Source organism: Panthera tigris, chromosome B1 (genome assembly GCF_018350195.1).
Source record: "Panthera tigris isolate Pti1 chromosome B1, P.tigris_Pti1_mat1.1, whole genome shotgun sequence".
Taxonomy (NCBI): domain Eukaryota; kingdom Metazoa; phylum Chordata; class Mammalia; order Carnivora; family Felidae; genus Panthera; species Panthera tigris.
The window spans coordinates 75398895-75415657 of NC_056663.1; the positions used below are offsets into that span (position 1 = coordinate 75398895).

The 16763-nt window shown below is 42.6% G+C and overlaps 1 protein-coding gene across 1 annotated transcript in view; it reads left to right on the forward strand.

Moving 5' to 3' along the window:
- Nucleotides 1-11540, forward strand: part of GATB (glutamyl-tRNA amidotransferase subunit B) — an 84824-nt gene extending 73284 nt beyond the window's left edge. The window contains exons 12-13 of the mRNA XM_007084176.3: nt 8444-8578; nt 10108-11540. Of these exons, the coding sequence (XP_007084238.1) occupies nt 8444-8578; nt 10108-10236 (264 nt within the window). The 3' untranslated portion in view covers nt 10237-11540. The remainder of the gene's footprint in view (nt 1-8443; nt 8579-10107) is intronic.
- Nucleotides 11541-16763: the final 5223 nt, after the last annotated feature.

Sequence of the window (16763 nt, forward strand, 5' to 3'; positions counted from 1 at the left end):
CCCTGGTCAGCCTGCTCGGGTCCGCTGTGTGCTGTCAGCCACGGTGGCTGTTGTGGGCCAAGAAAAATGATGCAGGCCCAGGAGCGGCCTCCTGGGTTGGCCAGGTGTGCCAGCTTACAATTCCCAGGCCCCAGGGACCGCCCACGTGTGCTGAGCTTTGCACCTCATCTGCCTATAAAGAGGTGCTGCATAGATTCCTAAGTCCTCACAGGTGATTGCACTTTTGAGCCAGAGATCTAGATCCCTCTTGAGATTTCCACATTCTCCTGCTGAATGTTGGATATTTTTTAGGCACTGTTTTAGGAGACTGTGCAGATGAACAAAATAAACACTGGTCAAAGTCTAAATACTTACCAGAGGGCTAATTTAATCATATTATGATAAATATACTTAATGGATATTAATTTTTTTATTAATATGAAAAGTAGTTCTGTAGCAAGCAAAACAAAAGCAGATCACAGACTGTATATATGTTATGATTGCATCTGTGTTCCCAAAGAAAAATAGGGGAAGGAAAAACACCAAAATACTAACATTTATTATCTTGAGGGAATGGGAAATACAGGTGATTTCTTTTTATCGTTTTTATATTTCCTTATTTTCTACAGTGAACATGTTTTTAATAGAAGTATAGTTGACACATAATCTTAGATTAATTTCAGGTGTACAACTTAGTGACTTAACATTTATGTACATTATAAAATGATCACTAGAACTCTAATTACCATCTGTTACCAAAGTTTATTATTGACTATAATCACTATGCTGTACCTTGACATCCCTGTGACTTGTTTTGTAACTGTAAGTTTATACCTCTTAGTCCACTTCACATATTTCCCACAACCACCATTTTGTTCTCTGTATCCCTGAGTCCATTTGTCTTGTGTTTTTTAGATTCCACATACAAATGAACTCATATGATACTTTTATTTCTGACTTATTTCCCTTAGCATAGTACCCTGTAGGTCCATCTATGTTGTCACAAGTGGCACGATTTTCTTTCTTATGGCTGAGTAATATTCGTTTGTATATATATACCACATCTTCTTTATCCATTCATCTTTTGATACACACTTAGGTTGCTTCCATATCCTGGCTATTATAAATAATGCTGCAGTGAACATACAGATGTATATATCTTTTCAAATTGTTTTTTTCATTTTGTTTGGATAAATATCCAGAAGTGGGATTACTGGATCATACGGTGGTTCTATTTTTAATTTTTTGAGGAGCTGCCACACTGTTTTCCAGAGTGGCTCCATCAGTCTACATTCCTACCAACAGTGTATGAGGATTCCTTTTCTCCTCACCAACATTTATTGCTTCTTGTGTTTTGTTTTTAGCCATTCTGACAGAAGGTGGTACCTCATTGTGGTTTTGATTTGCATTTCCCTCAAGATTACTGATGTTGAGCATCTTTTCATGTGTTTGTCATCTGTAGGTCTTCTTTGGAAAACTGTCTGTTCAGGTCTTCCACCCGTTTTTTAATCAGATCATTTGATGTTTTTTAGTGTTGAGTTGTATGAGCTCTTTATATATTTTGGATATTAACCCCTTACTGGATAGATCACTTGAAAATATCTTCTCCCATTCAGCAAGTTACCTTTTCATTGTGTTGATGGTGTCCTTTGCTGTACAAAAAAGGTTTTTGGTTTGATAGTCCTGTTTATTTTTGCTTTCATTGCCCTTGCCTGAGGAGACAAACCCAAATTAACATTGCTAAGACCAGTGTCCAAGATTTTACTGTTTTAAGAATTTTATAGTTTCAGGTCTACATCTCCGTCTTTAATCCATTTTGAGTTAATTTTTGTAAATGGTGTAAGAAAGTGGTAGTTTGATTATTTTGCAGGTAGATTTATTATATTGCATTATATTTATTGACTCCTTTGTCATAGATTCATTGAACATATCAGTATGGTTTTATTTCTGGCCTCTGTTCCATTGACCTCTGTATCTGTTTTTTTTCCCCTTTTTGCCAGTATCATACTGTTTTGATTACTGTAGATTTGTAGTACAGTTTGAAATCAGGGAACATGCTGCTTCACACTTTGTTTTTATTTCTCAAGATTATTGTTGCTATTTAGGGTCTTTTATGGTGGTTCCATACAAATTTTAGGACTATTTGTTCTAGTTCTGTGTAAAATAATGGTGGCATTTTGATGGGGATTGTATTGAATCTGTAGATTAGTTAGTATGGACATTTTAACAATATAAATTCTTCCAGTCAGTGAGGATGGAATATCATTCCATTTATTTGTGTCATCTTCAGTTTCTTTCATCGGTGTCTCATAGTTTTCAGAGTACAGGTCTTTCACTCTGGTTACATTTTTTTTCCCCTAGGTATGTTATTTTTTTTTGATGCAGTTGTAAATGGGATTGCTTTCTTCTCTTTCTGGTATTTCATTATTAGAAAAGCACAACCAATTTCTGTATATTGTATCCTGCATCTGAATTTGTTTATTCTAATAGTTTTTTGGTGGAGTCTTTAGAGACTTCTTAGTATCATGTCATCCATAAATAGTGACAGTTTAACTTCTTCCTTACCAATTGGATGCCTTTTCTTTCTTTTTCTCCCCTGATTGCTAGGACTAAGCTAGAACTTACAGTACTATGTTGAATAAGATAGTGGCAAGAGTGGCCATCCTGGTCTTGTTCCTGATGTTAGAGGAAAAGCTTCCAGCTTTTACTGTTGAATACGTTAGCTGTACGTTTTGCATATATGGTCTCTATTATGTTAAAGTGTGTTTCCTCTCTAGCCACTTTGTCATAAATGGATATTGAATTTTGTCAGAGGTTTTTTTTTGCATCTATTGAGATTATCATATGATTTTTATCCTCATTTTGTTAATGTGGTGTATCATGTTGGTTGATTTGTGTATGTTGAACCATCCTTGCATCCCTGGAATAAATCACTCTTGATCATGGTGTATGATCCTTTTCACATACTTTTTAATTCAATTTGTTAACATTTTGTTGAGGATTTTTGCATCTGTTGTTGATCACGAATATTGACCTGTTATTTTATTTTTTTTATTTTTTTTTTGGTAGTGTCCTTGGTTTTGTTATCAAGGTAATGCTAGCCTTGTACAATGAATTTGGAAATGTTCCTTCCTCTTCAATTTCTTTAACAATTGTTTGAGAAGTATAGGTTAACTCTTTTAAAAATGTTTGGTAGAATTTGCCTGTGAAGCTGTCTAGGCCTGGACTTTCGTTTGTTGAGAAATTTTTATTACTGATTCAATTTCATTATTGGTAATTGGTCTGTTCAGATTTTCTATATCTTCCTGATTCCGTTTTGGAAGATTATATGTTTCTAGGAATTTATTCATTTCTTCTAGATTGTTCAGTTTGTTGGCATACAAGTTTTCACAGTTGTCTCTTACAATCTTTAGTATTTCTCTAGTATCAGTTATAACTTATCTTTCATTTCCTATTTTATTTGGAACCTCTTTTTTTCTCAATGAGTCTGACTGAAGGTTTGCCAATTTGGCTTATCTTTTCAGAGAAATAGCTCTTGGTTTCATTTATCTTTTCTATTTTTCTTGTTTTGTTTTTTGGTGTCTATTCATTTCCACTCTGATCTTTATTATTTCCTTGCTTCTACTAAGCTTGGGCTTTGCTTGTTCTTTTTCTAGATCCTTTAGGTGTAAGGTTAGATCGAAACTTATTCTTGTTTCTTGACGTGGGCCTGGATTGCTGTAAACTTCCCTCTTATGACATTTGCTTGTGCTGTGTTCCATAGATTTTGGAATGTATGTTTCCATTTTCATTTGCCTCAAGGTATTTTTATTATTGCATCTTTGATTTCTTTGTTGACCCATTGGCTATTCAGTAGCATGTTGTTTAGCCTCCATGTTTCTGTGTTTTCCAGTTTTTTTTTTCCTTGAAATCAGTATCCTTGAAATACAGTCATGGTCAGAAAAGATGTTTGATACGATTTCAGTCCTCTTAAATTTATCAAGACTTGTTTTGTGGCCTCACATGTGATCTGTCCTGGAGAGTGTTCCATGTGCACTTGAAGAAAATATGTATTCTGCTGTTTTGGGGTGGTAGGCGTCCATCTGGTCTATTGTGTGATTTAAGGCTACTGTTTCCTTATTGATTTTCTGTCTGGGTGATCTTTCCATTGATGTAAGTGAGGTGTTAAAGTTCCTTACTATTATTGTACAGTTGACCCTTGAACAACACAGGTTTGAACTATGTGGGTCCACTTACACACAGGTTTTTTTTCAACATATATTAGAAAGTTTTTATTTTGTAAATATAATTTTTTTCACAATGTCTTTATTTTTGCTGTATACATATAACAGTGTTTTGTATAAGACAGTATTAATATAGGTACTGACAGATGATACTTGTAAATGTACATTAACTTATGGTATTGATAAGTACAGTAATATATGTCTCTTATGATTTTCTTAATAACATTTTCTTTCCTCTAGTTTATTGTAAAGATACGGTATATAATATATCTAACATACAAAATGTGTTAACAACTGTTTATGTTTTCAGTAAGGCTTCTGGTCTACAGTAAGCTGTTAGTACTTAAGGTTTGTGGAGTCAAGAGTTATATGTGGTTTTTGACTGCAAAGGGGATCAGCACCCTTAAGCTCTGTGTTGTTCAAGAAGCTGATGTATTACTGTTAATTACTCCCTTTGTGTTAATATTTGCTTTGTATATTCAGGTGCTCCTGTATTGGGTGCAAAGATACTATAATTGTTTTGTCATCTTGTTGGATTGATCCCTTTACCATTATGTAGTGCCCTTCTTTGTCTTGTTATGGTCTTTGTTTTAAAATCTATTTTGTCTGATATAATCATTGGTACCCCAGCTTTCTTTTCATTCCCATTTACATAGAATGTCTTTTTCCATCCCTTCACTTTCAATCTTTGTGTGTCTTTATGTCTGAAATGAGTCTCTGGTAAGGTAGCAAATGTGGGTCCTGGGTTTGGTGGTGGGGGGGGGTGTTGTTGTTGTTGTTTTGTTTTGTTTTTTTAATCCATTCAGCCACCCGATGTTCTTTGAATGGAACATTTAATTCATTTACATTTAAAGTAATTATTGGTAGGTATGTACTTACTGCCATTTTATTAGTTGCTGGTTGTTTCTGTAGTTCTTTTCTATTCCTTTCTTCTTCTCGTTCTCTTCCCTTGTGGTTTGATGACTTTTAGTGTTATGTTTGAATTTCTTTTTCTTTTTATTGTGTGTGCCTATTACAGGTTTTGGTTTACGGTTACCATGAGGTTCATAATATAATACCCTACGTATATGGCAGTCTGTTTTAAGTTAATGGTCACCTAATCTCAAATACATTCTACAAGCACTATGGTTTTCCTCCTCTTCCCATTGTTTTGATGTCATATTTTCAGTCTTTTTGTGTATTGCTTAACTAATTTTTATAGATTAACTGATTTTACTTTTGTCTTTTAACCTTCATACTACCTTTACTGTATGTTTGCTTTTGTCAGAGATTTTTTCCTTTCACGGTTTTCTTATAGTTGTAGCCTTTCCTTTTTTGTTTCCAAAAGCCCCTGTAACATTTCTTCTACAGCTGGTTTAGTGGTGATGAACTCCTTTAGCTTTTGTTTCTCGGAAACTCTCTCTCCTTAATTCCAAATGATAACCTTGCCAGGTAGATTCGTGGTTGTAGGTTTTTTCCTTTCAGCACTTTGAATATATCATGCCACTCCCTCCTGGCCTACCAGATTTCTGTGGAAAAATCAGCTAATGGTCTTATGGGGTTTCCCTTGTCCATAACTAGGTGCTTTCCTTTTGCTGCTTTTAAGATTCTTTTTTTCTTTTTGCTGCTCATCTCAGGGGACTTCCATTACCCTGTCTTCCAGATGCCGATCCATATTTGCTCTCGATTCCTTCAACTGTATTTTCATTTCAGTTATTGTATTCAGCTCTCATTGGCTCTTTTTCATATTTTCTCTTTGTTGGAGTTCTCACTGTATTCATTTTTCTCCCAAGTTTGGTAGGCATCTTTATGGCTGTGACCTTGAACTATTTATCAGGTAGATTGCTGACCTCCATTCTGTTTAGTTCTTTTTTTGAGGTTTCTCTTGTTCTTTTCTTTGGAACATATTCCTCTGTCTCCTCGTTTTGCCCGACTCTCTGTATTTGTTTCTATGTACTAAGCAGATCAGCGACATTGCCCAGTCTTGAGGAATGATCTTATGTAGAAGGTATGTGCTGATCCCGACTACTCCCCAGGGGTGGTGCACAGGAGCTGCTTGGAGGGGCACCTCAGGGGAACATCTGGGTGGGTTGAGCAGTGCTTGCAGGGTAGATGGAGAGTATCAGAGATGGTGCCCACCAGTGCTTCCATTGCACAAGAAAGTTCCCACAAATCCATGCACCTCTGGCACATACCCTAAGGGTAATCAATAAATCTCCTCCTTATATGGCCCAAGCACTTTTCTTTTTTTCTTTTCTTTTCTTTTTTTTTAACCTTTGTTTATTTTTGAGAGAGAAAGAGAGAATGCAAGCAGGGCAGGGGCAGAAAGAGGGAGACACAGAATCCAAAGCAGGCTCCAGGCTCTAGGCTCTGAGCTGTCAGCACAGAGCCCGAACTCACAGGCTTGAACTCACGAACCGCGGTATCATGACCTGAGCCAAGGTCGGACTCTCAACCTACTGAGCCACCTGGGCGCCCCAGCCTGGCACTTTTCAAACGGCTGCCCCTGAGCTGGGTGTCAGAGTGAGTTTGTACTCCAACCTTTTAAGAGCAGAACCTCATTTCCTGTAGCCCTTGTGCTCTCCCAGAGCTAAACCCTGCTGATTTTTAAAGGCACACGTTACTGGGGGGCTCATCTTCCCAGCACAGGTCCGCAGGGCAGCAGTGCCTGATGAGCCTGAACCCTAAACTCCTCAGGGGGGACCTCTGCATTGATTTCCCTCCTACTTGTGGACTGCCACACCAGGCGTGTGGGTCCTGACTAGACCACGTCTCTGCCCCTCCTGCCCACCTCACTTTAGGTCTTTAGTTGTGGAAGAGCTGTTCTGCTAGTCTTCAGGTTGTCCTCAGAGACGATTGTTCTGGATGTAGTTGTAGTTTTGGTGTGTCCTTGGGAGGAGACAAATTCAGGATCTTCTTACTCTGCCATTTTCATCCTATCCCCCCAACATGTATTTACTCATATAAATTAGAAACAATGTTTTGCAGTTTAAGAAATTTAAGAAATTTCTAATCTAAGAAGTAGATGAGAGAAATTCTTCAGACTTGCTTTTCTGCCTTACACATTGTTCCGTTATCCCTATGCTGCTGATGCTCCACTAAGAAGTTTGTTGAAGGCAGGGAAAGTTCTTATCTGTTTTTGAGCCCTTCTCCCTCAATGCCTCACCCATTTTCTGACTGAAAAAATAGTTGAAAAGTTGGTTGGATGCATATATAGTCCGTGTTTTTCTAAGAGCAGGGACAGGTTTTCTCTAAGCAGCCAGGCCTGTGCAGCGGTAGCCAGAGGGGTGCCCTGCGGGGGGGCTTCTAGGAAGACCCACCAAAGACACCGCTCAGCCACAGTCCCCGTGAGTATTCTGATAGCTGAGCGGAAGGTGCACGGACTGTTGTAGCCACGGTAAATATTTGTGGTTTGTCTTTGTCCAGACTGGGGAAACCTTTGAGCCCTTCAGAGATACGAAGTGTCTTCCCCTTCATTTGCTTTGCCCTGTGTGCTAATTATTGACAAGCTCTGTATCTCTGGGAGGAATGGCTCCTGGCTGGCCTGTCCTGAGCCCGAATGTTCATAAGGAACATCCAGTGCTCAGTACTGACCGCTGGCATAGATGAAGGAGGTGCCGCAGGAGACTAACAGGGGAGCCCACACCCCACCCCTGCAGTTGACACTCGGAAAACAAGAGGAAGGAGGAAAACCACCCTAGGAAATGCCTTCTTTAAAAATGTATTCCTTTCTTCCCCAACTTTGATAAGTTTGGGGATTTGTTGCTGTTATTTTTTTTTTTTTTTAGATAGAAAAATACACCATGAACTATTCCTTATCGTAGCCAGATTTGGGTCTAGCTCCACCAGTAGGGGATAAACGTGGCATGGCAGAGGCCCCTGTGGATTACGATTTATGTTTTTAGTTATTTTCCCTTTTGTAACTTATTATGGGGCCACTTTCTTGCCCCCCAGAAATCATAATTCCCAGCAGGCTGAGCTTTCTGGACTTCATCTCAGTGCAGTGGTTGCATCCCTCAGCCTGTGCTGCCCCTGCCTTCAACAGAATAATAGCACCTCAACTAAGTTATGCAGTGGGCGTGAAGCAGAGCTGGCCCTGGCCCTCTGACTCCTGCCGGCAGGGGCCCTGTGAGTCCTCAGCAACCAGCCCGCACATCTGGGAATTCACTGAATCTGCTCTACCTCAGCTCCGCTTGTCCTGGCCGCGGCAGGGGGAGCAGGTCCTCACTTCTCCGTCCCTCTCTCCCTCCTCTGGCCCGTAGGTGTTTGAGGAATTGTGGAGGAGTAAAGGGAAGACTCCATCACAGATTGTTTCAGAAAAGAAGCTTGAACTGATGCAGGATGAAGAGGCACTGGAACGGGTGTGCCACACCGTGATGGAGGGGCATCCTCAAGTGGTAATTAACGGTCACCACAGGGTGGAGAGGGTCTACTCTCCTGGTCATACCAGGACAGGGCCAGCCTGAGGACTCAGCCAGGAGCCTCTCCACTGCTCCCTTTCACCGCCCAGAGGCACTTCCTAATTAGGGCTGGCCCTGCTTGCTCAGCAGTTCCCTAAAACACTTTATCCGTTTTTAGCTAAGGTCAAGAGCTGAAATTTGGTGAATAGCAGAAAAATACCACATTTCCTAGAAGGAAAATCCACCCCTGGAGTTGCATCTCATGCAGTTCAGTTTACAGGGGTGTTTATTGGGCTCACCGGATCCAAGTTTTGACCTCCCAGCACGGCACCCTCTCCCAGGGTGGGCACTTTGAGTCTGTTACCACTCACTCTGCTTTATAAGGAGACCACTCACTAACAAGCCAGCAGGCATGACTGCAGAAAGGGAAGAAAGGGAAGAAAGATGGGCAAACACTTTAGCTCCATGCCTAAAAGAGGTGGGAAGAAAGGCAGAAAGGGAAATTACTTGTAAATTATGGAGAAAATCCTTGACAGGAGCATAGCTGAAAACCAAGTCATTCTGTGTTCTGAGCATAGAACAAAATATAAAAGCGAAAATGAGTGCCGTCCCTTCCTCCCCAAGTCTAATCATACTGTCTAGAGATTTTTTAGTGGGTAAAAAATTGCTAGCATCTCTTTCAGAATAATACCCACCCACCCATCGGCTTGCCGGGGACACTAACAGCTCTGAAAAGAGCTCTCGATAAGGAAAATGAGCTTGCGCTGGGTCCAGCAATCTCTGTCTTCCTGCCTCATCTGTAGTGACTGATAAAGACACACTTTCAGTTTCGGACTCGTCCTGCGGCACTGAGTACAGATGCCCACAGACGTTATTACCCATCAAGATGCCGCAGAGCCGGAGCTCGGGGCGGGTGGCCCTGACAGTCAGTGGCTACTTGATAGGAAGCTGGCGCCTCCTTCTTTTGTTGTCCCCATCCTGCCCACCACAGTGCACTCCCCAACCCCCGTGCTCCGGGACAGCTGCCATTTTTCGGATTTGTCTTCTGACAAACACGTGTCCTTGGCAGGCAGTGGGGGAGAAGGAAAGCCGGGCATCTCCGTGCCTGCTGACCACGGGAGGATTAGAGAAGGACCTCACTCTGACTAGACTAGATCGTTCATCTAGGGTTACTCACCCCAAGACTGAGAAGCTCTGTGTCCCTGTGTCACTGTGGCACCCAGGAGAGCACCCTCGTTCCTGCACTCCAGCTCCCTTGCTGTGGACAGTCCCTCGTCTTGCACACAGCCCTCTCCTTGTCCGCTTTAATCAGAGGGCAGAGTGGCAGACATCCCTGTGATGGGAGCCTAGAAACCTCCTCAGAAGTTCACACCTCCCCCCTTTCCTTTTCTCATTTTATATCTAATCCTAACAGGAAAAAAAAGAAATGAAGTTTAAGTGTCAGCAAACATAAACCTTAATTTAGCATTTTTAAGTATGCATATCATTATTTTCTCCTCTAAAACAGTTTCTATCTATCTTTAAAGGTAATGGACATGAAGAGGGGAAACCCCAGAGCCATAAACAAACTGATTGGGTTGGTACGAAAAGTAACTCACAACCGAGCAGATCCTACGGTGATAAAGGAGATCCTGGAGAAGCAGTTGTCGTCATGAGATGTTCTGGGTCCGTCTCTGCCTGAGGGACAGCAGAGCGGCCATGACTGAGAACCTGAGCCCGTGAAACCTGACATCCAGGGGCTCAACCTGCTGGTGCCTCCCAGTCTCTAGCCCCAGCTAGAGCTGTAGGCCACCCAGGGCCAGACCCGACTCTGCCCTGGGATGCTACCTGCACAGACCAGCAGTGACAGCCCCGTTTGCCTCATTGACCTGGAAGTGGTTCCAGGATGGCTGCAGTGGTGCTGAAGGAATAGCACGTTCCAGGCCTTAGTAATTCTAAACTAAGTGAAACACACGGTTTCAAGTGCTGTCACTGTTCTAAGAAAACTTCCCATCCCGCACTTCTTTAACAAGTATTTCTGAGTAAGTTCCAAAAGCCAGGCACTGCTCTAGGTGCCAGGCATGAGCAGTGGTCAAGAGGGACCATGGTCTGGATGCAGTATTTTAGACCTGAAAGTAGATGAGTGGAGATGAAAACCACAACAGGACAGACATGCCATAAACACACTTTTGTCTAGACAGGCCCTGCGGGGCTGGGAAGGAGGGCATTAGTCTCACTAGCCCGCACTCATCCATGGAGTAAAAGTGACATTGCCCACCTGCTCAGCTCCCCAGGGATTGCCGGGAGGTCTGAGAGTAAATGAAACATTATTTGTAATAAACAAAAAAAGTTTTCAAATAAATTTAATGAACAAAATATATACTGAAATATCACATAAAAAATTAACTTACACGTCAAAGATTGTGCAGCTGACAAGGACCCCCGCCCATCCCACCCTCAGGCCGAAAAAAGATTAAAACAAAAAAATGTAACATTAAATTGATTTGTTTTCCCCGGAAAGAATAAGATTATAAACTAGTACATCAAAATCTTGACCTTTAGCAGTAATTGTGGTGCAGTTAACAACCTCTCCGTGAAGGCTGGGTCGCCTTCACCCCTGTTCTCGTGACAGTAATGCGGCTTCTGTGTAACGCACCGGAGCACCCCTGTGTGCGCCGCGTGCCTTTGTTACCTCTGACTCACGGTGCTCAAAGACCACTTTCACAAATGCTGTCTTGTAACGTGTCAAACCGTGGCATAAGAGAACAGACTCTTCGGAGGCTCTGATTTTACACTGGATTCTCCAGCGTACCAAGAAGAGTCCAAGCATTGCCGTCATGAACGGTGGCAGCTGGGGAACCAGAGAGAAGCAGACCTTCCCCATCGCCAGGGTGACCATGAGTGGTGCCCCAGGTGCTGGCACTTGCTCAGGACTTCCCTAAGCATCCCCCTTACCCAGCCAAAAGAGCAGGGACAGAAAGGAAACCAGACAAGCAAGAAGAGGTAAGGCTTTTAAAAAATTGTGACAGAATGAGTGGCTCAGAATTGTGCGAGAACATGTTACCTCACGCGGCAACCACGTGCCTGCTCCGCATGCATTCTGTTCCAACACTGACGACCTACTGGACCTAGAAGTAGAATATTTTCTAGAGAGAGAGGCTGAGTCCAACTTCTCTCTGCACTTTGCAAGTCTGAATTACAAATGGGGCAGGACAGCCTGAGCCTGGATTCTGGCAGGATGGTTTTCTCAGGAATAATACGGTTCAGTTTTGTCTTAAAAACTCCATTTTCACCAAAGGTCTGGCTTCTGGGTAATCAAACGTTACAAAAGATGATACTGGAGGATCTTTCCGGACCCTTTTAAATCAAGGCCTTGCTAAAATGGGTGATGGGGGTGGGGAGGCAGCCGGATGAAGACAAATCACCAAAATTATGTCCAGTGTAGACTGTATTATGGACTGATCGTTTCCAGAGAAAAATGCCATGGAGACACCTGATCTTTATAGTGCCGTCTACCTCAGACAATTGCCCATGGTCTTGAATGCCCACTTCTGAAATCCTGAGAATTAGACTGCTAATAGAAAAAGTAAAATCAAAACACAGCTCAGATTATCTTACTTGGAACCTGACTATATATTCAAAAGACCTGTTTGCATGACAGAGTCAGAAACTCACAAAGTATGGCTCTACTCATAAACAGGTCTCAAGTACAGTTTTAAATACATCTTTGCATGAGTGAGAATTTAGTCTGCTTCGTTGCTGTTCCAACGAAAATCTCATGAAGATGTGTGAGTTGATGTCATGTGAAGCCATTGCCATCTGTCATTGGAATCTACACACCTGTAGGCTGGGAGGGAAATGTGCTGGAAAACTGGCTTGAACTGTTTTGAACCAACTGGACCTGGTCATGCCCAAACCATGTGTTCTGTTGGTTAACAAGGAAGTTGGTTGGTTGGTTGGTTGGCTGGCTGGTTCTGGCAGAAAGTTAGGAAGCTCAGCCTCAACACTTAGCATGGTGCCTGGCACAGAGTAACTTTAGTGAATGCTGATTAAGTTTATAAAACCAAATTAGTGGACAGCCTTTTAGGATGAGAGGCTGGTGCTGCCAACAAGTAGGCTTTGAATTCTGGACATGAGTCTAGGAAGGAGCTTCTTGACTGTCCAGGCATATGTACCAAGGTGAACTTCTGTTCCTGTCTCTCAAAGTATACATGCCCCAGAAAAAAAGAAGCTAATCATTATTTATAACAAGTTTAGCATGTTTTAGCTGAGCTTATACACACACACACACACACACACACACACACACACACACCTCTTTTCTAATTGCTTATCTGCAAGAAGGCTATGAAATTTTTGAAAGTACACACCCTCTTGGAGCTTTGAGTTAATTCAATACACAGCTTATGGGAATAACCCACAATTCATACTGTGTTTTTCATTTCTACTGAATTTGCTGCATTTCAAGGACTCTACCGAGTGTTGCGGGAGAAAACACTAAGTCTATCTCAAAGGTCATGTTATTTACCCATTACCAAAAGCAGCGTGGAAATGGCTGCCATGCTTCTCTGGCAGATTTCAGACAAATGTATTCATGCATTATTTGAACACGGATGACCCCAAATTGAAAGGTGGCTAGAATGTGATTGAAATCCTCTCTCCTTGCCTCCCTTAATCAAATAATTTAGCAAAAAGCATTTAAGATCAACACTAAATTCCCCCTTAAAATATCTCCAGGCCAAAAAGGGGCCTTGTTACAAGCCTTTTGCAGACTCGTCCCAATAAAAAGTCCGTAGACACACTCAGAAGCACAGACTTCTGCAGCCTCAGCTCCGTGAAATTTATAATCTGGCCTGAGAGCTTCCATCACCCTTGTCAGGTTCTGAAATGACATAGTAAATCTAAGCTCCCCAAAAGATGCCTGAAATACATATCGAATGCATACTGACAGAGCTTATTGGCAGTCTTGTAACCTGTGTGGCTGACAGTGAGTTAGGTTTACTCACATGTCATAAGACAGGAACAAAATTCACAATAACCCAATGGGATGGGAAGGGTCAGTCCTAGCCAAAATCATCATCTGTCTTCAGATCCAAAGTGCAGAGCCAAAGAACTGAAGACTTCCACCACCCCCGCCCCCAACCTTGTCCCTGTCTTCTTCCCCATAGAACGTCACCAAAAACCTTTCACGAAAGCCCTGTTTATCCAGTTAACGAGCTGCCAGGATAATCTGTCCTCCAAAACAAGTAATGGCCTAATAAATGCCTGAACGTGGGGAGGATTTACTGAGGCAAAATTATCCCGAAAACAATTCCTAGTCTTCTGAGAGCTCTTCCTAAAGCATTAGGTTTATGATGGTCATTCAAAAAGGAAAAAAAGTGTCCACTCCATTTTCTTAAAATGTTTCTTCAATGATGTGATTTAAGGGTGGAGTATACACTGGTCTGACAGTGTTCTAAGCTGTGATTTGATGGAGAATTAGTGCCGCGTGACTTATACAATGATGGCTGAAGCGAGAGGGGCCTGAGAATATCTTCTCAATGACTTAAAGCTGGTGTGGCCTCAGCCCCCAGAGGACCGCTGCCTCCAGGAAAAGCCAACACTGCAGAGCTGGCTGAGCTTCGCAGCAAGCCACAAATTACACTGGTCTGGGCCAGTGGCTTGAAGTAGCACGTGCAGTAATAGCTGTCCTGCAATAAAGCGTTTCATAAAAATGGCAAGCTTGACAGCCACTTCCGTAAACACAGGACTGGTAATGAGCAATTAAACTGAACTGCCCTTGAGAGCCGTAGCTGATGCTGCACATCCTTAACCTCACACCAGTGACACGGCCCACCCCAGCCAGGGCAGCGCTTCCCTTACGAACCTAGACACGCCCGATCCCGATTCCGAATGAGCGGTGCTTCCACGGCACAGAACCTCCAACCAGATCTGGACGTCAACCCACATGACCGTGGCATCCCAGCCGATTCAGAGACCATTTTCAACCCTGAGTACCACTGGCCGCCCAAACTGAACAGGCAACCCAAATATTCTCATATCCTGTTTCTGGAGTCTATTTGTAAGAGGATGCTCTCCCCATAATTCCATAGCTCTGTGAGGTCTTTCTTAATGGACTGAAAACCAACAATTACGTATGACCTAAATCAAAGGCACTTGCTGAGCAAAAGATACTCCCAAGGACCCAAAAAAGAACTGAATGCATCCTCCCTACATGTGACAGAGACCTCAGTTCCAAGCCATCAATACGTCAAAGTATTTTCCAAGCCAGTACTGGGTAAAGAGGGGAAAATTCCATAATTCCTTTAAATACTGAGGAAAGGAAGTTATCTATTAATAAAGGAAATTACATCTCTTTAATTGGTTACTCTGGCACCCCCCTTTCATGGCTGGGAAATTGTAGTTTGTACCCCAAAAGCTGTACGTTAGCCTAAATTCACCTGGAATTTGTTTATAATTTTTAAAATTTAGTTGGCCGTTTCTAAAGATCTATTTTAAATATCCCAGTGCACACATATACTTTGAATCATAAAATTTACTCCATCTGGAACTTTACCTCAGACCCTGCATTGGGAATTGAAAGGCATGTGTGATGTTCCAGGAATCCTCAAGTTGTTTTCACTGCCCAGGACCATCAGGCTAGACACAGGGACTCCGGTCTCAGGCCTGCAGCAAAGGGTTTGTGCCCACTGTGCCTGCCAACGGGTAGCACAGCATCTGAGTAGGAGCCTGTCGTATGGAGCAGAGACCACACTCTTGGACCACATTTTAAAGCACGCCAAATATCTTTACAAATTTTCCCTACATTACAAAAAAGAATTTCTGCAGGCCCCACCGACTACTTTATGATTTTTACCATGATTTTTTCCCACCAAGGAATTACCATTGTCACCCACCTACGGTACAGTGTCTCCATATCTTCCTAGATCAAAGTTCATTCCTCCAACCCCCCCCTCCCCTCCCCCCCCCCCCCCCCCCCGCCATATTTGCTCTTCTCTTATTTATAGCCTCAGGACTCTGCTGTTTTTCCTCTGGTATGTCCACACTATTGCCACAACCATCCTTACCTAAGCTACCTGGCTGTTTCACTCCACCGTGTGGATTTTCCAGTTCTCTATAATGCATTTCCAAGTCAGATTTCTGACTTCATTTTGAAAACCCCTGAACACAATACTGTGGAGGAGGCCTATAATGGATGCAGAAAGATGAACCAGTTTCCAATTCCAAATAGGGTTATCATGTGAGTTTGCTACCGGCACCCCACCACGGGAGCTAATTTTACTGTCTCCCACCCCCGACACTGATCACCTCTGCCCTCCTTTAAGGTAAGTCTAGTTCAGTACCTGTTTTTAAAAATGCTAAGAGGCACAAAAGCAATCTCTTTCCGAAAGGGCACCCTCTACACAGGGGACTACAGTGGTCTATAATAAAGCAATATGGACTGAAGAATCAGCACCATCACCAGATAATGGAGAGAAGTGTAAATCAAGCCAAAAAGCCAATGAATACACTTTCCAGGTATGACTGCAGCATTTTCTGAACCTGTTCAGTCCAAACTGGGAGGTAAATACTTGTCCAAAACGAAGCTAGAGGATAATAAATTACAGCTTACATTCCATCTTCCTGTTCCTCTTTCTTAATCTACCTTGAGCCACCTTCTTTTCCAGTGGAGACCTGGGGGTTTGCGAATACAAGGCTGTGCCAGGAAGCCAGGCCAGTCCGCTGGGCCTCATACATTCCTGCGGCTGTACCACAGCTGGGCAAACCATTTTCCAAGACAGACAAATGGGAAGTCAGAAACATACAACAGGTCGACATCTTTGGTTTCTTGCTTAGACCTAGAAACACTGTGAGGCTGGCCGCTGAGAGCCTCCTTGCCCAGGCCAGGTCTCCTGGGGTCCACATTCCATGGGCTGGCTAGCTCTCAATACAAAGCTGCTTCAATATCCGTGAAACACTGAAGGGCAGCCTCTGCTCTGCAAGGTCTCAGATGGGATTCTTTCCTTCACTGCCCTCCTCTGCTACGGGCCTGATTAAAATCATACCAGTCCTCCTGAGGCACAACCGCCAGACCTGTGGCTGCCCCCAGGGCTCAGCAGCGATGCCCACGAAGAAAACAAGAACTGGGAAGAACTGGGACTTCCCGTTTCCCCCCAAACAGAGAGGCCCACCCTTGTTATGTGCTCCTCCCCTGCTCAAAATA